Raw genomic sequence first — 22,554 nt, 5'->3', positions numbered from 1 at the left:
ATTGAAAGTCATTGAAAACACACACACACACACACGCACACGCGCACACACACACACACACACACACACACACACACACACACACACACACACACACACACACTCTTGAGAATTGGGACAAATCATGTCCTACCAAAACATTTCAAATATTATGTATGAAAATACATTCTTAAAGGGTTTATATATATGAATGACATAAGATTTATACAATATTTTGGTCTGGTTTCCTTTTTTTTACATTACATCTAAACTTGTACTCTGCCAGTAAACACACTTGTCTAAGACGAGGTTCACAACTTCAAACATTCTTTGTTAAAAAAGCATTTTTGTTAAAAGCATTTAAAAATTAAAAACTAACCATGTGTGTTGATAACATAGGTGTAAGAATGTACACTGTACTGTATATCAACGTTTTTTTTAAATGTGTTTTTTTGTAAAAGTTTTTGCCCTTTCAAGTTGTGTCCAAGATCGTTCAATCTTCAACTCCATCAGATTTCTACTTAATTTCTATTTAATCAGGCATAAACAGGTTTAGCTATAATATTCTAAGGTCCCCTGTCTCACTTTCCGGTTTAAAAAAAGGCGGGAAAGCTGCAAAAGCTCTGGTAATTTATTTTTTGATAAATGCACTAAATAATATTACTATCTGGTGTGTCCCAACCATAACATTTCAACTCCGTCAGTCCTTCTAAATCCAAACCTTCTAAAATAAAAAAAGTGTAATTCTATTAGCATTAATAGAACCTAAGAAACTAATAATCTCAACAATGGGTGACAAATATATATATGTATATATACTGTATATATATATATATATATATATATATATATATATATACATATATATATATATATATATATATATATATATATACATATGTATGTATATGTGTGTGCGTGCGTGCGTGTGTGCGTGCGTGCGAGCGTGTAAAATGACTGGGACAGTCACTGTCAATTCTTGTTTGCACCGCTTAACCCGATAAAATCTCCAGTGTGAAGAGAAATTCACACACAGCCACAGGCTGAAGGTGACGTCAAGACTGGGAGAGGTGGTTAAGAGCAGCTGGGATAGAGGACTGCCATTATGGTTCTAAAAGTCGTCTCAGGTACAAAAGAGAATTGGGAAAAATAGCATTGAGGGAGCAAGAGGGAACTCAATGTAAAGGGATTAAGTAAGTGACTTGGATATTGAAGAATTGATTGATTGATTGATTGATTGATTGAATACTTTATTAGACAGAAATGTAAACAGCACGAGGTACCGTTAGACATTTGAGCTAAAAGGATAACACAAAAAAGTCCTGGGGACTTGTTTCCATTGTGGTCCTATGTATTCAATTCGTCAACATAGGAGAGGAGACCTTATGTAAATAATCCATGTGTGACCTGTTCCTAATGAAGCCTTTTTGATAGCATTAAACTGATACATGTAATTAGCCCGTGTGTGTGTGTGTGTGTGTGTGTGTGTGTGTGTGTGTGTGTGTGTGTGTGTGTGTGTGTGTGTGTGTGTGTGTGTGTGTGTGTGTGTGTGTGTGTGTGTGTGTGTGTGCACTCGTGAGTGCGTGCATGCGTTTGTCTGAGTGTGAGAGTGAGAGAGCGAGAGAGAGAGAGAGCGAGAGTGCATACCTGTCGTGTATGTGTGCTTGTGCGTGTCTGTCTACAGGCTCACTCCCCTGTTTTCAACTACCCTCAGTTGCTCAATTTTCACTGCCCTCAAGTTTGTGAATATCTGAGGTATTTCTCAGTACCTCCCTGCTGTTGTTGGAGTGCCTCACACCTGTGTGTTTGTGTCGGTGTAAGGGCAGAGAAACAGAATACACATGAATACTCAAAGAGGGCAGATAACTGACTAGCCTTGCTGCCAGAACCCTCTTTAACATTACAGAGACATCAGTTCTCACCTTTTAGTCTGTTCACTGTGTGGACACAGTGAAATATGTCCAAATCAACAAGGTGACAGGCTGACCCAATATAAATTGATCCTTAGAACCATTACATGTAGGCTTTTAAGTAGACACAGTTCTCCAAAGTGACTTAAAAAGAGCACAGTAGCATAAATGCCATGACAATTTGTCTGAAAACTGCACCTCATCACCTACAGTAGCATTCCTTGTATCTGGGCTTGTTGCCTATTTAGATAGATGCTAATTATGTTTTCCAGATGTATGTTTGCACTCTATATACTTGACCACTTACTCAGTTTGACTAGGGTTCATGCCATTTACTTTAATATTGCGCTTTGTAAGTTGCTCTGGATAAGAGCAGCTGCTAAATGCCTACATTGTAAATTGTAATAACTGGCCTGAATTAGATTAAAAGTACCTCACTGGTGGCATCTTCATGCAAATAAAGGGTACTCGAGTTACTCCACACTACCAATAAAGGCTCACGATTTCATCTACAATGGTGTTGAGGGAAAATAGGCTATGGATGTCTTCATTGAATTAATAATTAGGCATTTTACTTACAGTAAAAAAAATATATATTACAGGCACATGGTTTGATTTGGCATGTATAAAAATAAAATAAAGAACTCCTCAACTAGAGAGCATCACACGCTCCATATTTAATACCTTCACCACTGGCAGCAGCCCAATCTATTATTAAACACACATTATTCCCATATGTAGATAACATCCCCTTCATGTCATCACATCTATATTCATTCCTGCCATTTCCTCACCTGTCTTCGCAATTAGCGCTTTACACAAGCCAATATGTCGCCCCTCTCGGGAATCAAACACATGACCTCTGTATGGGAGCCGTAACATATTTTTTTCAGTCAAGCATTAACAGTCTGAATAGCTATGCACTGTCAATTACATACAGTATATAACCGTGAGGACCTTTCCTACTCTGCATCTAGCTTGCTGCAGGCCCTGAAGGCAGTGGAGGGGGTTTGTACTGTTGCCAACATCAACCTCAGCTCTCTGGTAATGAGCTAAAGAGGCACGGCCCCTGACCCAAGCATAAACAGCCATCAGTTAAAAAAACAAACAGGCTGAACTATTGGTACAGTCAAAGAACCACACACTGTCTCAGCAGTTTAATATGGGCTCAAGATAGGGGGAGTTATGGGGTACAACAACAAAGGAATCTTAAATCAAACTGAAATACGACATGATATGATCAGGAGACCAAGATGGTTGCAGATGTGTTGATGTTTAGTTGTGCGTAGAAGGTCTATGAGCCTCCAGACTCGTCCAGAGTACTAACGTTCAACCAGTGCACTGATCTCCCTGCTTCTTAATGATACCTGTGCACCAGAACACAAGCATTGCCTTGTCTACAGTTACATGTTTAGAGATTTGGTTCGTTGTTTGCTAGTTGTTTGTACAGTTTGATGTCTTGTTTATGTGTGTATGCAGGGAAAACATTACTGTAGTTGCTGGGTTTTTCTGCCTCAGCTTGACTATGGTGATACTGTTTATAGATTTTCCTGTTCCTCTACTTTGGCTAAGCTTGACTCACAGTATCATTCAGCTTTAAGATACATTCCAAATTCCAAATATAGAACCCACCACTGTTTTCTGTACAACATCCTTTACAATGCGTGGGATGCATGCAACCCTTGTAAATTTGAAATTACTAGAGGTTCGGGCCGCTACATGGCTCTCACATCTAGAGTTCGGGCCGCTATGCCGCCCTCACACCTCTGACGCACTGCCGATCTGACTGATATGCCCATATGGAGATCTCTGTATCTGTCAGAAATGTCCATTTTATGCCCATATATGAAGAGATCTCTGTATCTGTCAGTCCCATGAAGACACATTGACGTTAGACAACACACTCTATATTTGGGCTTAGCTGCATTTCCCTTATATGGTTATTGCTGAGTCATGGTGTCATGGTGACATGTCAGAGGTCCGCCAGCCGGCCCGTCCTCCCTTAAGCCAAGTTTAATATAGGATAAAGCTATCCTTGGTAAAGTTCCCATGCACATAAACTACAAGTTTTTATTCTTGGAAGGAATTGTAGTCACAATTTATGATCTCAAAAGTGGTTGTATTGTATAGTACCTGCTGTCTGAAGTGAGGCTGGCAAAATGTGCTTGTTCTATCAAAGCCCATGGGCATGTAATGATTTGGAGGCAAAACTCAAACTTGAGCACCTTGCAGTATCTCCTTACCAGATTATTTTAAGTGGATAATGGATATGCTGTCTATGTCCTGCCCTCCTCTTGTTTTTAAAGACAGTATTACTTAATGCTGGGTAATGTTTTTGTTAATCATGTATTTCTGTTGTGGGTATTGTTGTTTTTGACTGTTGTTTTGTACTGCAATGGCCCTATCTTTGCTAGGTCTCACTTGTAAAAGAGGTTTTAAATCTCAATGTGACTTCCTAGTCAAATAAAGATTATAAGCAGCAATACACTCTCAAACTTAAAAATGCATTCGTATTGGACACGACTCCCATCGACTTCAATATCTCTCTTGTGTTTAGCCACAAAGTATAGGCACAGCACTCCACACCAACACTAAACTATATGCTAACCCTCTGAAGTGAACCATGTTTCACTTAACCGAGGCAGCTTGTTGACAAGCAATCATTTGGATTAGGCCTGAAATACTATAACGGTTTACGCAGCCATCAATTCAACATAACACTTAAATAGGTCCCCAAACAGAGCGGGCATCGTTCATGTCACCACAACCCTGTGGTGGCTGTAATCATGATGACACAGCTATATGGATGCTTAAAGAGGCTGTTGTTGTTTTTTGTTTTTTTTACCCAGACTAAATTGCTGTTTATGGCAATAAGGGTTGTATTCCCACAGGCTCTACTGAGCCAGGCCGCCTTGTATTGTCTTACTGCTGGGTTGTGGCACAGAGAGCAAACACTATTGCCACCCCATGCCTCATTTTCATTTGTTCCCAGGGCTATTATTTTTATCTGGAAACTCATATAGAGCAACAGAGAGGATAGACGGAAAGAGTAAAGAGGAGAACAAAATAGAGAATGAGTACGCAAGGGAAAATGTGATTATTCTGAAGCCGTGATTGTGCACGTTGCGTGTTGCACATCACTAGCAAAACAGAGGGCTCTATAGATTTTTTCTCTCACATATTTCAATCATAAGTATAGCTGCTACACCCCAGAATGTACTGTACTCTCTGTCTGTGCAGGTCTATGGGGAACAAAATGTGACTTGAGATTGCCAGCGTTTAGCTAGCTGATGGCTGAAAAGATTAATTCCAAAAAGAAAACAATCGCCCAAAACAATGGGTGTTAACACAGGCTCTGTGCATATCAAACACCAGTTGTGGACAAAGTATAGACCAATTATTTGTTTACCAACATTGAGACTGGATGCACAGGTGATTGTTTCATACAATCAATTCTAAACCTGTCGTTTCAGGGTGCGCTGGTTTCAGCACACCCCAACCCCCTCTTGTGTGTTGGCTAGTGCTGCACGCCCTAGCGAGACCCGACAGAATGGGTTTGACGCTTGCGCAGTATGACGCTTGCAACCAGTGTGACGTAGTCTGTTAAGGGGTCTATACTGTATACTATATAAGTAAAGTATTCAAAAGTACAAATTACGGAGTGGTACTGAATTTCCTTGTTAATATCATTGCGTTGCTGTGTTGAAATTTTGAATGTAAAAAGGCGGGGGAGGTCTAAACTTTTCTGAAATTTAAAAGAATAGTGAAAATAGCAGATCAGCAAAGCATTGTGAGCTTGTAGATTGGCTATTTACTATATTTGAAATATGGCTTTCAGTGGTTAATAAATGGTCAATTCATAATATATTTTTGTACTATGAGTCCCTTCCTAGAAATGCAGTGGAGTAAAAGTCATGAGCTTGCAAAAAAACTAAAAAACAAACTTAAATACAGTAAATGTACGTAGTTACTGTCCATCATTATCAAACACAAATATGTTTGTATAGACACATAGAAGCAGAATCACAGTTAAAGTACTTGTAATGGATTACGATCTGTTTATAACACTGTGTATAATTAAAGTTATAAGCAATCATAAATACAGTAAAGTGAAAAGAATAGCATTATTCTGTGCAAGAACACCACAAAATGTTTCGGCCTACACCTTAAAGGAAGCCCTTACCTCACTTATAGTGATTTATATGGACATCATTATCTATTACAAGGGTGGTTATAATGCATTATAGAATGCAGAATTATAATGAGGCTATTATAACTATGATAATTATAATACACTATGATCCTTGACTCAATAATGTCTATGATTGTCCAGCAATTATGAAGTATTAATACTTGGTATAATACTTACTGACCTTAAAAGTCATTATAAAATGTTTTATAATGTGTTATGTTAATTATTATAAAGCATAATGAGTATTCATGAGTTATTTAAACTATAATTATTATAAGCAGATTATAATGCATTATAAGTAGGTTTATAATGCATTAGAGACATGGGCTCCATAAATAGTTCCCCTTCTCTTCCCGTGTGTGTACGTGCGTGCGTGCGTGCGTGGCATGTGTGCGTACCGTACATGCGTGCGTGCGTGTACAAAGGGCTAAATAGTTCAGGCAAACTGTTTATCAAGCAAACAAATTGATAAGTCATGCTTTGTTTGTTTCTCATTTTGCTATGGAAATGACTTCACATGGGGTCTGGACTGATGTGAAGGAGAGAGAGAGAGAGAGAGAGAGAGAGAGAGAGAGAGAGAGAGAGAGAGAGAGAGAGAGAGAGAGAGAGAGAGAGAGAGAGAGAGAGAGAGAGAGAGAGCGCGCAAGCGAGCAGGGAATTCAATTGGTGGATATTTTGAGGCAATGAGCAGGTACATACGTAGCCTTTGTTTTCTGTGTGTTCAGAGAACTCAACAGTAACATTTTACCGCTCAGATATAAGAGATTAACTTCTTTAAGATTAATATACTGTATAATTTATGAGGCAATTAGGCCCACAGTAAAAACTAAGAGAGCAGAGACAGACACAAAGGCAAAGACAGAGAGGCAGAATCACAAATAAAGACAGAGATAGTGTTTAAAATAAAGCTTGCCTTGACTGTGTGTAACGATGCAAGAAAATGGACGAGAGGATGTATTCTCATACATTAAAGAAGGACACCTCCCCTGTTCATAAAGGATTCAAATCTACTTCTCAAAAGGCTCCAACATGACCCCCTACTGGGATTTCAAAAACAACATGTCAAATCTTGGACAAAACAGGACGGTATGATCAATGGTCTGTTCATACACAGTATATCAAGGGAATTCACCTTTGCACTGGTTGCAACTGCAATTATCATAATGGTAGCATAGAGAGTTTAAATGTGGCAACGCAAAACAAAAATCTGCAAAGCTAGATAATGTTAATAAAAAAGATATATAAAAGCACCTGTTTCCTCTGACTCCAAATAGCAGCGTTAGACGGGGGAGCATAAAACGCAACCCAAACAGCATACTTCAAATGGGCGGAGCACAATTTATGAATAATGCAAAAGCAATGTGGCGTGATTCAAATTACACAGTGAGCAATGCCGGGTTGCCTTCCCAGCAGTGGGCATCCACACAGTAGGGGGTTGGTGGATATAAGCAAATACTGCATGCCCTGCATTTACCGTTCAAAATAAATGGCAAATTGATACAATCAAATCCAAAAAGTGTCGTGGCTGTAGGAGGTGCAATCTCCCCCACCCCCTCATTTTTCTTTCCTTGATGTAGACTAGATTTGTGTTTCCATTTGCTTTTATGGTGCCATCGTTTCCCAAAATGTTTCTTTTATGTGCGTCAGAGCCCAGTGAAACATGGCAGAGAATGTAATATATCTTTCAGCACCAAGGCTAATCTACAGCGAGCACACAGTTTATATGTTCCCGTATACCACACACATTCACCCCTCTTTTAAGCTGTGAATAGCAGAGTGGCCTCTGTGACACAGGTAACACATTCAGTCTGTGTCCTTGTGAATGTTTAAACTAGATAGCTTTAACCTGACTTTCTTTTGAGTGAAATGTGTAACTTTACAATAGAGACTACCCTGTATCAACATATAGTTCCTTATGCCGTGTTAAAAGCCATTTCACACCGGTGCAATGTAGAAAGGTGGCACAGCTTTGCGGAATATCTGTTTTTCCAGATGCATAGTATTCATACCTGTCCAGTGCAACGTTTTCAACTTCTAGCATTGTGAAGTGTTTTATGCTGCGTGCAAATTCTGCCCTTTGTGTAAAATGGCTTTAAGGAGAACCGATGAAAATGTACACTCAAGTAATAGCTTTACTTTGCAGTGTCAAATTCCCATCAATTGCATGTCTGACTGCACTTTAAAGTGACCAGGGCTAAAACTATTTGTTTTTTTGAGCAGCCAAGCTCAAGTGCCAAACTGTGAGTACAGAGCTGGTTTGAAACCAAGAGTGCTCTTACACTGTAGCATTCAAAACTAATCAAACACATTTTTCAAAGCTGTGGCAGCTGCAAAACCTTTCTTTTGCTTTCATGTAATCGCTCGTTGGGATGCATCAAACTATTTAATTATATTTTCATATTCATACAGTAACAAGAAATATCTCACTGCGGCAAAATGTATTTTAAATTATGAAATGTTGAAATCAAACTGACATAGAAATCTGCATTTCACTTTGAAGAGTTCCATTTAGTAATGATGAAATAAGTGAAACGTCAAAGTGAAACGTAAATGATAGCTGCAGAGGCAACCCCATTTAGACCTGAGGCCGATTCTATAAACGCCTTCTAAATCCTGACCTAAGTTTTCTGAAAAACTTCAAATATGTATTCAGAAATTACAAAAAATGTATGTTGCTATATACTGTACATGGCAACATGAACCCCAAAAGGGGTTCCGGTGTTGAAAGTTATAGTTACAAATAGGGGTTCCCGCCCAAAATGGGTGAAGGCATTTACTTAACTTAACAGACATACATATATAGGAATAGACAAAACGTTCCTTAAAAAAAATCAGTTACATTGTTAATCGTTTAGAATCCCTGCAGAAAAAAATAACAAAATGCAAAATCTAAATGTTCCTCCAAAACCCATGCAGAGATAATAGTATACATTAAACACACACACACACACACACACACACACACACACACACACACACACACACACACACACACACACACACACACACACACACACACACACACACACACACACACACACACACACACACACACACACACACACGTATATTTTACTCTCCTTCTCTTTCATGCCTATCCTTAGCTTGCTAATGAGCCATGAGATTGACAGCTGGATTACTGGGCTGGTTTGTAATCCTTTAATTTCTCCATTTAAGATAATCACCCTCTGGATAGAGCTCTCTCTCTCTATCTGTCTCGCTCTCTCTCGCGCACGCCCACGCACGCACGCCCGTAACAACACTGCAAAATTCAGTGTGTGTATATATTAGATACATGCAGTTATGCATTTGTAACCCGTCTGTGAAATACAGCACTGTGGCAAAGCATACTAGCAACCAAATATAGATTCCATGGCTAAAATAATCCAAAGGATAAAGTAGAGCACAAGGCCTTGTGTAGCTAGGGACCTTTTTTGATATTAAGAGTTTGTAGAACAAAGGCAACTTGACAGTCGAGTCATTTAATTGAAGAGATAGCAAAGCAAAGCCCTGTGGTTTCAGAAATAGCTGTACAGTACACAGTGGCCCTCTGGAGATGAATTTAGCAGCGGCTTGGAAGGATATATGTGTTGAGTCAAGCCACGCGTAAATCATTATGATTGGGCCATGTTTTTCACCTCCTCCAGTGCTGCTGACTGGGAATATGAGCGTTGGGGAACACGGAGGGTCAAGTGGCAGCACAAGGTCAGCATCCTTGGCCATAAGTCATCAATAAAGTGAGACACTAGGTGTCCCACTTCAGGTTCCTGACTCAGGAAGGAAGGGGGAAGGGAAAGGAAAAGGGAGGCTGAAGCACAGGTGAGCAATGATCTAAATCCATTTGTACAAAGGGAGAATATCCATCACTATTGTTTCTGATTATTATAATGGACCTTGAGCAGTAACTACTGTGTATGTATACAGGTAGGCGGCACTATAACAATGTGGATGGCCACTCACAATGCAATAATATTACACCTTGACAATCTATCCTGAACATCCACATGTATCATCTTCACGTCTAGCTCATTAAAAAGTTCCCAGCTGTAATATGACCCCTCTGCGTCTGACAGGAAGGAGCGTGAAACGTGAAATGTTCACAACCACATGAGAAACTAAGCAGGTTGTCATAGGAAGGAGGCGTTATGCTCAAGAATGCTTTCATTTTACCTATACATCTACCTCCACCTTCCTGATCCCACACCTCCCCCTCTCTCATAGAGGGAAGAAGGCATGGAGTGGCAGATTTCTGGATCCCCTCCATCTCTCCGGGCTGAGAGAGACCTCGTTTACTAATCCACTCCACAGTAATTACAACACCCCCAGAAGTGCCAGGGCTCTAACCATGGAGACTGAGGTTGATGGAGGTCAGAAGCAGAGAAAATGACAGGCAAGAATAACACAAGTGGGAGGTAAATATTATATGCAGTACTACAGTAGTACTTCTACCGCAACCGAGCGAGGCCGCATTGAAAGGCTGCCATTTTAAAATGGTGATCATTTTAAAAGGACAATAATTTTAAACTAGAGGTTCGGACTATGTCGCACGGGGGTCCGCGGCCAAATATATATCATTTTGGGGGTCCTTGACATGGAAAAATCTAAAAATATTTTGTTCCAGGGACGACCCCCAGAAGCAAAGATTTGAGTTAAAAATGTTCGCTTTAAAATAATATATAATCAAAGATTTGCACAAATTTTCACCATTTAAAAAAAGAATTGCAGATCTACACTCGGTGCCGAGCTATGAGCTTGTATATCTGCTATTTTTGAATAGCCAAAGTATAAAATAATGGTTATAGCTAAAATCTAAAATGACACAGATGCGTTCCCGGATTGAATGGGCTAAGTGGAGGGTAGGTGTTCTCCATCTACCTGTGTCAGTCTATTGTGCAAAGAGATGCCCCCCCCCCCCCCGCATGTGGTGGTGGGTACGGGAGACCAGTGCCAAGTTATCTGCAAAACCGAGCTCCTCTAGTGTTGAGAAAAGCATCCATCTGGTGTCTCTCGTCTTCAGTTGTTCTGCTATGATCGTGATGGTGTTGAAAAGTGGCACTGACATCACACAACCTTGCCTCACTCCTGTCTTGACTTCAAAACGGTAGTCACTGTTTACTACAGGCATGTAAAGTTTGTGTAAAAGCTCTTCAACATCATCCGTGGCTGTCTGAGTGTATTCCCCAGTGTCTGTGAGAGCTGAGAGCTTGGAATCTGTTCTTCAGGTGTAGGCAAAAAAAACTCCACTCTGGGGTCACTTTAAACCATTAAGACCGGGAGGAAAGCATCTGTGTCATTTTTAGATTTCTTTGGCTATTCAAAAATAGCAGATATACAAGCTCATAGCTCTGCTATTTTAGAATAAAAAGTCAAAATGTTTGCAAATCTTTGATTATATACAGTATATATTTTTAAAGGGAACATTTGTAACTCAAATCTTTGCTGCTTCTGGGGATTCTACAAATGTATTTTTTTACGTATGCTGCTATATATCAGTGGTGCTCAAACCTTTTCATGTCAAGGACCTCCCAAAATGAAATGTGTTTGGCCGCGGACCCCCATCTGAAAATATTTTGTGTTCCAGGGACCCCAGAAGCAAAGATTTTTGTTAAAAATGTTGCAAACAACTTCAAGATTTTTCAAAAAATTGCCAAAGAAATCTATAAAAAATACACAGATGCTTTCCCGGTCCTAATGGGTTAAACATGTTGCTGTTACTACTGTAGATGATGGTCACTGCCAACATCAGCTACCCTCCTGACTCTGAGAGTGATCGTCTCCAGGTGCCATTGATCAATAGGTAATCTATCTGGTTCCTGACTCTTCCATTGGGGAGCTCCAGGTGGGACTTTTGGATTTTGCAATGTGGAAAGAGGGTGCCTCCAATTAACTACTTAAACTCTACTGTATATACTTTGTTGACCGACGAAAGAGAATTTATCATCAGAAATTCTAATACTTTTTTGTTTTTTATATTTCAGTGGAGAGTCATGACTTCTGTGTCATAATCTGAACAGTGACATCAACAAGCTGCTGACTGAATCTGATTGATTGATTGATTGATGTACTTTATTTAGTAAGACATGAGAACAGTACATGACAGTACATAACAGTACATGGAAGTACAAATTCGCAATACAAGGTCTACTAAACTGGATAGCTCATTAAGCACTTCGCTTGTTTAAGATGAGATCCCCATGCACACAAATCATGATGACATATAAGAGACAGACAGATATACACACTACTATACAGAATATATACTCAGAATGTCATACAATCAGTTTACAGGTTACTGGTATGAAGGGTGAAAAATATGTACAAAAGAAGAAAGAGAGAGGAAGGGGAGGGGGTAGGTTAGGTTAGGACATGGGGTAGGTTAGGACTTGGACAGGGGCCATTTTTGAATTGCAGCCTCCTGAAGGTGTATCTTTAGGGCATTTTTGAAAGTGAGTAGGGTTTTACACTCCTTTACTCCTTTTGGTAGGGCATTCCACATTTTAGATGAATAGCATGAGAACGAGTTCATTCCCTTTGTTGTGCCAAATCTGGGTTGAACATGGTTTGTGGAGCTGCCTCTGGTGTTATGATCATGGACTTGATTAACATTTTGGAAGTATTTTGACAAATACAGGGGGATCCCAATGTTGTGGTGTATCTTGAAGACCAGGCCCATAGCAAGTTGTTGTACTCTGTCCTCAACCCTAAGCCATCCAATCCTAGCAAAATGGGCATGGGTTAGATGGGTTTTGTAATTGAGGCCAAGAAGTAGCCATACAAGTTTGTTTTGGGATGTTTGGAGCCTTGTTTTTAAGGCCTTGGAGGTGTTGTGATACCATGAAGTGCATGCATAATCATAATGACCTTGTATGAGGGCCCCCACAAGAATCTTCAGAGTATTCTTACTGACTTTACGATCAAACCTCCACATCCTCCGTGTTATTTTGTGGACCTTTTTGATCGTCTTTTCAGCGTTTTTGTCACCTGAGAGGTTTGCCTCCAAGATGGAACCCAGGTAGGTAATTTCCTCCTTTCTTGTGATAACATTTTCACCCACTTTGATCGTGAAACTCTCAGCCTTGCTAAGGTTAGGGTTGGACCCAAAGAGGATGGATTCAGTTTTACCCAGGTGTAATGAGAGTTTGTTGTCGGAGAGCCAGATGCAGATCTTGTTGAGTTCAGTGCTGAGAGTTTTCTCAACCTGCAGCCTGTCCCTGTCCGAGACCAGCAGAGCCGAGTCATCTGCGAACAGGAACAGTTTGCAGTCGCAAGCTGAGGACATATCATTCACATATATCAGGAACAGTAGTGGTCCTAGTATACTTCCTTGAGGAACACCACAAGTCACTGGGAGGGGAGGGGATTGAGTTTTATATAACAATTGTAATTAAGAGTGAAAAGTGTTCCAGGCAGAACAGCATGGACCACCCCAAAAGATGTACGGTGTGCCCTGAGACCACCCAAAAAAACACCACCAGAGAATCTTTTTGCCTGCACGCTCTGCATGTAGCACACCCCTACTATGCTCTGGGCTAGTCGGGGAGTCCCTGATCTTGTCAGGACTAGCTCCGCCCCTGGTTCCTGACCACAAATCGCCATAATTATCCTGTAGTGTGAACCGGGATTTATTCTCTCTCTCTTTTTACCCAGTTTTGCCCCCCACTAGTGAGAGGTTTGAAGCAATTTGTCCCAGTTGGGTGTAAGGAGCAGCACAGTCTCTAGGGTCCACTAGCAAGGATTTTAGACTCTTAATCTTGCTGTAGTGTGTTTTTATAGCTAACTTTTTGTTGTAGCTGTAGTCTGATGATGGTGCTAAAATGGTGTTATTTTCAATCTCCATCAAATTGTACAAATAAGTAGCCTATATCCAATAAAACCCATAGACATCAAAGTATTTGCTGTTGTGAGCATACAAGCAAACAGTAAAGCAAGTGAAAGAAGTGCCACTATAATGCAGAAGCCCTGATTTGTATTCAGATGCATGTAAATCCAGCAGCTTAAAGGAGGTTGAACCTCTTGGTAATGAACTGGTAGACGCAGGGTTACATGCTCGGTTAAAAGGTGAAACAGGGGTCTCTAAGTGGGAAAACCACTCATTTCTGGATTCCAACAAAAGCCTATAGATCTTTAATCAGGGCCCTAAATCGTTCAAACTTGCATTCAGATGTAAAGCACTAACACACATTGATTATGAGAAGAGGGAGGTCAATTAAAAAAGGTTGTTGTTAACAAAATGCAAATATATTCATAGAATACAAGGCTCATCAACCACAAAAGGTAATGAGATCCTTTCTTCAAAAGACAGTGTTCAATACAGTGAAACAAACAGTGGACAAATAGATAAAGTCTTCAGTACACTTGAATTACATTGTCATAATGTGTGTGTGTGTGTGTGTGTGTGTGTCTGTGTCTGTGTCTGTGTCTGTGTCTGTGTCTGTGTGTGTGTGTGTGTGTGTGTGTGTGTGTGTGTGTGTGTGTGTGTGTGTGTGTGTGTGTGTGCGTGCGTGCGTGCGTGCGTGCGTGCGTGCGTGCGTGCGTGCGTGCGTGCGTGCGTGCGTGCGTGCGTGCGTCTTATCTATGCTTTGAGATGTGAGTTGATCAGTTTTAATGGATTGATATTGGTCATTCCAATGTGTTCACATCTTTAAATAGTCTGCAGTGTCTCATTAAAATATGTGTTGTTTTTTATCAGGAAGATAAGCAACCATGCATTAGTTTTCAGAATAATTAATTTTGAGGGTGAGTCTAAGAGTTACACTTTATAATGAGTCAGAACTGCAGTACTTTACCCTTAACATTTTTTGATACATTTTGTCCTTAACCCATGTCCTTAGATGGTAATTCCCTAACCCTCGCTCCCAACACGCACAACCTTTCTCATCCACATTAATCCCCTGCCAAGGACTCTTGGCTAACATCAGGAATGTCCAGTTTCTCTCCTTTTTACTCTCCATTGCTTTATGATTTAAGTCACAGCCTACTCCTGCCAATGTAAGGTTTGATCAGATCACCTCCACTTGAAGGTCAGCATTCAGCACTCCTAGGGACATTTAAGAAAGTCTAATGCATAACCACCAAGCAATCTGTGCACACTATGGAATGGACCAAAATAGACCCTCGTGAGGATAATAGAAAACACAGAGCAGAAGTTGCCGCTTAGGCTTGAATGCCACACACTGTCTAAATGCAAGGCACGATAGAATGAATCACAGGCAGGAAAAGAGAAAAAATCATCTGTGTTTGTAAACCAAACTTTTTGTGAATCATAGCCAACAACAACTCACTCAAACCAACCGGGAGACTGAAGCTAATTCCAAAAGAGAGCGAAAATGCCAATCTACTCAAACTATTCAAATGTATGTGGATGTGGATACCCCAACAACAGGAAAACAGTTTCTCCTGACAGCCAGGATGCTAAAGTATCTGTCAAAATCCCTTTTTTACTCACTAGCTCACAGAAAGGAGATGACTCCCAAACCGACTAAAAAGCATTGTATTGTGGCATGTACTGTATCTTTGGTGGCTGGCTTGATGGAGCGAGCTCAGCATGTACATGTGCGTCATGTTGTACGGAGTATAGGAGATATAGGAGCGCATAGCTTGGCTCAGTACAAGAAGGCAGGGAGAGATAAAGAGAAATGATGTAGCTCATCTTCCATACCTGTATTCTATCAGCACGCCACAGACTTCAGGTCGTGGCTGCAGAGATGAAAGACACTTCGGAGGACAAGAGAGACGTTACCGAGTCAGAGGGAAAATGGCATCCCGCTTATCAAATGCCTATAGAAGTAATCCCACCGTGCGCGCGCGCGCACGCACGCACGCACGCACGCACGCACGCACGCACGCACGCACGCACGCACACACACACACACACACACACACACACACACACACACACACACACACACACACACACACACACACACACACACACACACACACACACACACACACACACACACACACACACACACACACACACAGGGCCTGGCCATACTTATGAAAGCACCGTCACTTTGGATAGAAGGTTAGGAGTCTGAAGTTCTCTACAGCACAGCGTACTCCACACAGGCTGTTTCAAGCCAGATATGGGCTCTCTGTCAGGATTTCCAGGCCTAGTCTTAATTGGGGTCACATCTCAAGTCATTTCATGAGTAACTTTTGGAGATGGAGTTAAACTGCAGCCAATCCATGCTGAAAGCACTGTGGTTGATGGAGGCATGATCCCACTTGAATGAATCCGTTACATTAAAGGACAGAATGTGAATATTATTTTCTTTTACATGCAATATTGGAACCAAATGAGAAATTACTGGAATAAAAATGATCCAATCCAGTACCAAGAACACAGATCAGAAAGGCTGAATGTACCAAGACATAAAAATATATACCTAGTAAAGAATAGTAAAAAATGGATGTCATCCAATCTCTTAATATTACTTCACACGGTAAGGGGTTTTCTCCAGTGCAGTATGTTTGCCTCCTTATGATACAAAGAAAACACTGGTTTGGATATCAAAACAAGCCCATGTTCTTTGAGAGGGCAGAGGAGTGCTGGAATTCACAGCCCTCGACAAGAAATACACTTGTCCAAGAAACTGACACTTCTTTTGTGGTTCTGTCACCCAGAAGACAAAAGTTGTCATGGTTGTTTTCCACATCTCTCCTGGCCAACAACAGAGTAGTTCTCTATACAATTCTAAACCCCAGCATTGCATTTCCGAAACCGTTTTTTTTCCAGAAAGGCCCCTTAATTTGATCTGCTTTCTCGCAACTTCACATTGGATTATTATTATTATTACATAGCAAAAACGTGCACTCAGCCCAGTGCCGACCTCGACCAAGTTCGGCCTGATGGTGGTGCTAAGGAACAGGTCCGGGAACACCACAATCTATAGGTTTCTTCTAGCCTGGTAGACCATCCCGGTCGTGTGAATTCACATTATCATCTGTCTTCTGCAGACCGGTCTGGCCCCAAGTGCTGGGTGGCGCTAGATTTCTTCCCCTTGCGAGCACAAATGTGCACCACAAATCTTTTATGACTTATAGTTCAGGAAATAAGCTTGTCACAATTGAAAGTTTGGCCTGATGGTTGCGCTAGAGCAGGGGTATCAAACTTATTTCGGGGTGAGAGCCACATTGGGCGAAATGTGACTTGATGAGGGCCGGACCAGTTGCACGGACGTACATGCGCGCTTGTGCACGTTCAATTACACAACTGTCGCTGGATGAATGTGCATGACAGATTTCATGCCAATCTAGCCTATACCTTTTGACATATGTTGGTCACAGACAGATGAACAAATGAAAACGTAACCTCTTTGATGGAGGTAATACGTCACAAGAACCAGTGCCACCCCACCATCCCCACCCCGGTGAGGGGCCAAGGGGTGAAACTCACTGCTGTCTTTTAAAATATGCGCTGACAGGAGCTTAAAGGGGTGCCGTCCTGAAGGAACTGCAGTTCAAATTAACTTCTTTTGTGATGAGGCCACCTCCCCTCGCTTGTGTTCTGAGATGTCTGTTCTGGCTCTTGGAGCGAGGTGATGGTTTACACAGGGATGTGCAATCACCGGAATATTTCCTTTCACGGCCTATCTGGCCACAGCAGGAATCTGCACTGACCGAGGCCTGTGCCTCACCACGCTGCTTGCCTGATTGTCAGCATGCCATAAACTCCCCCTCCAACTCTCCTCATGCTCTGAGACAATCAGCTCCATGGGAGCATGAGACGATTTATTCTGGCCAACTTAGGGGCAGCCCAGGAATGTGGTTGTGGTTGTGTGTTAGCAAAACAACGTTTTTTTATGGCGAACCACGAAACCATAGCAGTCTGTTTAACCAAACGTGCATTAAAGGTGGAATAGGATGAGACATTAATGCATCCTTTTGCTGGATGGCCAAAGACTATCTAAATTCATCCCCTGGCTGTAACGTAAAACAAAAAAATGTATATACAGTACTGTAAATACAGTACATATACACAGTATACATTTTATATATGTTGTTCAGTGAGTTTAAAATATCACCCCAAAAGTGGTGGAAATATCAAGTGAAAATATATTTCAACATATTTACTTAGTATTATTAAAAAAACTGAAATTATCATGCAGACATCTCATCCCTAAAAACGTCATCCTCCGTCTGCCACGTAGTTTAGCAAATGAAAAGAGAAGCCTGGTCTGGATTGCACCTGCTGGAACAGTGGCCCTGTCCCGATTGCTCACTGTTCATCTGGGAGATAGCAAGCATGGTTGGGCACTCTCTGGTCCAGCAACCCCCTTATACTATACCATCCAAGTGCCTCCTGTCTCTCTACCCAGGCCATTCATTTTCCTGGAAAGTGACGGTTTTAGGTTATCCACACAGCGGTGTTAGCACTAAAGGCTTCCTCCTGTTTTGTTTTCCACCATATAGAAAAAACAGACCTTCAGTCAGGCTAGCCACCGGCCCATTAATCATAGCATGAGGACTTAAGCCGCTGCGGCCCATATCCCTTCCAGTGGCCAGTCAGGGGGACAACACAGCTCCCAGATTGATTTTCGCGATGAACACAGAAAGGGGAAGGTAGGGAAAATGATAGAGAGATAGACAAAAGGAAACCAGGGGTAAAAGCAATATTGTATTGAGGCTATAGCTGATGTACAAGATAAACTAAATCGAATTGATACAGTGCAGCACACGAAGACTAAGCTGGAACTTAGAAGGGGATTGCAGTGGGTTTTTCTTCCTCTTGGGGAAGCCAAGTGATACTCACACAGACATACAGGTCATTGGAATGAACACATATGCATTGTAACACGCACTTGCATGCGTACAATAACTCCTGCGTGTGCCTAGAAAGCATGCAGAAACCTTATCTGTCGAGATGCATCACACTCTGCTAACACTTCAGCCAATTTACAGATAAAAGCAAAAAAGTGTGAACCCTATACCCCTGATACAAACTCAGTCCCCTGACTGGCTGCACCATCCTAGTCAGCCTCCTAAACAACAAAATAATAATTAAATTGTTTTCCTCAGAGCTGGAAAATGCTCAAACAGTTACAGTGTGAATGCCATTTCCTCCTGGCAAATAACATTTCATGTAACAATAGACAAATATTTGGCTGCAAAAGTAAATTGCCATGGGAGAGCTAAGCTTATTGCACTTTGCTGCTGATCTGCTCCCCAAAGTGTGAGTAAAGGCTTGGTAATGCAAGCTGAATATGAAGGTACAGTATGTGTACAAAAAAGAAAAAGAAGAAAGAAAGAAAGGAAAAAAAGGCAAATGTTTGGCATGAATCTTCAACTGCCAGTCCCAAAAGCCTCTGCAATAGAATACTGTACTGCATGACTGAAATTGTCAAAAAGATATATAACAGCTAAAAGCCCACTTTGTTCCCTAGAAAGCCAGCAGTGCTTGCACTCATACAATGACAATGACAATATTTAATTAATTGAATATTGTGGTCTGAGTGTGCAAAGCAGTTATGGTAAAAATGAAGGTTGTTTACCTAAAGTCAGTTTTATGATTTGAACCTCAGCATGGCAGCAATGCATTTATCTATTATTATGGAAATGAATTGGAGGATGTTGATGTTATGACCAATATTCCCATGCTAATAGATGAGCCAGGCTGGAAAAATACAACATCATTTCATGTTGCTGGAGAAGAGAGGAACCTCTCAATAGATGCATTGCCTGCACTAAAAAGAAATGAAGCGAATGAAAAAAAGAATTGAATTCCTATGAAAAAATATAAAGATAAAGTGTTGGAAAATGAATCACAATGAGCAATGGAGACGGAACGGAACAGCAATGCTTCGGGCAGCAAACATTCACAGCAGGAGACAAATAGGCCCTTTGAATGTTTCTGCTTTGAATTCCCACCTTGATCAATCAAAAAATTGTAAAACAGAATATTTACTTGAAATTAGTCTCATATGGGGGCTAAGTCATTCATTAATGGATCGATAGAACTCCCACAAAACACGGAGAGTTTACCTTTTATCACTTTGTGTCATCGTGTTCCAAGATTTATTCAGACCGTGCAAGATCACGGCTCTAGATTTATCTGACTTGAGCGTATGCATGCCTGTGTTCCACATCATGAGATGATGCTTGTTTTGCACGGACACAGCCAGAGTGTGTCCTGACCTTCTCTGAGAGTGATCAACAGCCATGTGCCATAATATATCGGCAAATGTACACACACACACACACACACACACACGCGCGCACACACACACTTGCTCACTCAGTCATGAGGTTGGGGGTGCATCCGGCACCCATGGGATGAAGAAAAAACATTCAGTCAGTAAAGGAGACAATAATGACAGTGTGCCTACCTTTGACAATGCTCTGGCCTCGCAGTACATCCCTTGAGATAATCACTGTGTAGAAGTTCTGGGAGAAGCCTGGATGGCATGGGGGTTTGGGCGGCTGGCCTGCCTTGGTCCCCTGAGTAAAAAAACAACATGGCCTGTTAAGCATGGGCAAATTGACTCGCGGCTACCAGGTCACAGGCTGATCTCAGAGCCTTCAACGCTGATATTGAACCTCTCTCTGACTGCAGGGGCACTTATTTGTTTCAGTCGACAGCACATTGTACTTGAACTGGCAGAGACCACATCTGGTGCATTGGCCACCTGTTCCAAATCACTGCGGTGCAAAGTAAATTCTTATGAGATTACTTAGTGCTTTATGATATTCAATGTGTGTTTGGAAGGATTGTGATGATGATGACAACGACGACAACACCAATAGTGAGGACTATCACAATGAAGGCATTGAGTAACAAAAATCACAATGTTAATGAGTGTGAAGATGCAGATGATGATGAGGATGATGGTGAACATAATCCACCCTTAGATGTATTCTACCTATAGATGGAAGGAGAAAGTCAAATAGAAATGAAGGGATTAGAGACTAAATTATGTGACAAACAATAAACCAAGATATTTCATATGAATAAGTTGTTATTCACCACATAAAGCTATAGCCTACTCCTGCATCAATTAAAAGTCCAATTCATTGTGTGCAAATACTGCTTGGCAAAATAACAACAATATTAATATTTGAAATAACCATGGCACAAAATTGGCATTTTATTTATTATTGATGTATTCTTACATATTGTCCTTATGCATCACAAAATGCAATATAAGAGGGCAATAAAAACTGATTTAACACAATGTAGCCTATACCTATTAGACTAAGTTGTTTTTCTTGTTTGGGCTATCATATGCTATCAGCCCATTAATCTCAAGTCATGTACATGTTGCAAAATGAGAATCAGTTGAGAACTACATTTTCTCAGAAAATAATAAGATAGTAGCCTAAACCTGTAATAAGTTGAAGCAAGCGGATCGTGGGGTCAATAGCCTATAGGCTACTCAACTGTATCCTCTGCAATAATGCACCGCAGTTTAGATAAGTGGGAATATAGCCTATACGACGGATAATAATTAGTCGTTTTTGACCAACCGCCAGTCAACAATATTTATTCAGCAGATAGAGAAACATGTACCCTAATTCATATCTAAACGGCGCCGTATTGATGATTATACGCATCATGTTCCCCTTATAATACCGCAAGACTGCAGAGAGAAAGTGAGCGGCTGACTGTCACTTTCCTGCTCCACGCACGGCACCGCAGAGCGCTGCTGTGTAACTACAGCAGTGCAGTACTTTCGCAAGATGTTAGCAGCCTTTACACATTCTATTAATTAATTCCTCTTACCAAGGATGTGCCCACAAGTAAGGTGCACGCCAGCATGATGACAACGCGGCCAACATTCATCTTTGCAAATAGCCGTGTGAACGCGATGGGGGGAGAGAGACAGACGGCCAACTCGAGTTCTTCGCCAAATAGTAAGGTAATTCCCGGAGCCCTCTTCTCTTCTTGGATGCGGAGTTCCGCGCACAACGACAAGCTGACTGGGAGAAACCGTCCCTACTTGTCTAGCGCAAAAGTGCCGCTGAGCCGGAGATGCTGAGCTCTGTACAATGGAAGTCGATGCCTATTGGATGACGGCGTCACTACAACCCCTCCTCCTACCACACTATAGAGAAAGCATGGCATTGTCACTCCGATTACTCCATGGTAGCCTAATACATCCACATTGGACCGGCTGAAAAGGGGGTTTCCAGTCTGTTTAGATTTATAGTTTGACTATCTCATATACATGGGCACATGGAACAGAACTACACAGAGGTTTGAGTGACAACCGGCCATCTGATCAAGCCGACTATTTCACACCACTGTCCCTCTTCATCCACTGTTTAAATGTGGAGACTATTTGAAATAGGCTATTTGCCAATAAGGCTGCTAATCCTGCAAGATAACAGATTACACAGAATTTGATGTTAGAATTAGGATAAATGACCTCAATCAGCAGCAGGCTATGTTTTGTGTGTGTGTGTGTGTGTGTGTGTGTGTGTGTGTGTGTGTGTGTGTGTGTGTGTGTGTGTGTGTGTGTGTGTGTGTGT

General features: G+C 41.2%; 1 protein-coding gene across 2 annotated transcripts in view; it reads right to left on the bottom strand.

Moving 5' to 3' along the window:
* The window catches only part of cdh4 (cadherin 4, type 1, R-cadherin (retinal)), a 252,407-nt gene extending 230,429 nt beyond the window's left edge, over positions 1-21,978 (bottom strand). For both annotated transcript variants that reach the window (XM_084063062.1, XM_084063063.1), the window contains exons 1-2: positions 21,806-21,978; positions 20,412-20,523 (exon numbers count right to left, since the gene is read on the bottom strand). In XM_084063062.1, coding sequence (XP_083919188.1) covers positions 20,412-20,523; positions 21,806-21,865 — 172 coding nt within the window. In that variant the 5' untranslated portion in view covers positions 21,866-21,978. The remainder of the gene's footprint in view (positions 1-20,411; positions 20,524-21,805) is intronic.
* Positions 21,979-22,554: the final 576 nt, after the last annotated feature.

The sequence above is a fragment of the Gymnoscopelus microlampas genome, assembly GCF_963454915.1.
Source record: "Gymnoscopelus microlampas genome assembly, chromosome: 7".
NCBI classification, from domain to species: Eukaryota; Metazoa; Chordata; class Actinopteri; order Myctophiformes; family Myctophidae; genus Gymnoscopelus; species Gymnoscopelus microlampas.
The sequence above is the reverse complement of the archived record's forward strand: the minus strand, read 5'-3'. Positions and strand labels throughout refer to the sequence as shown.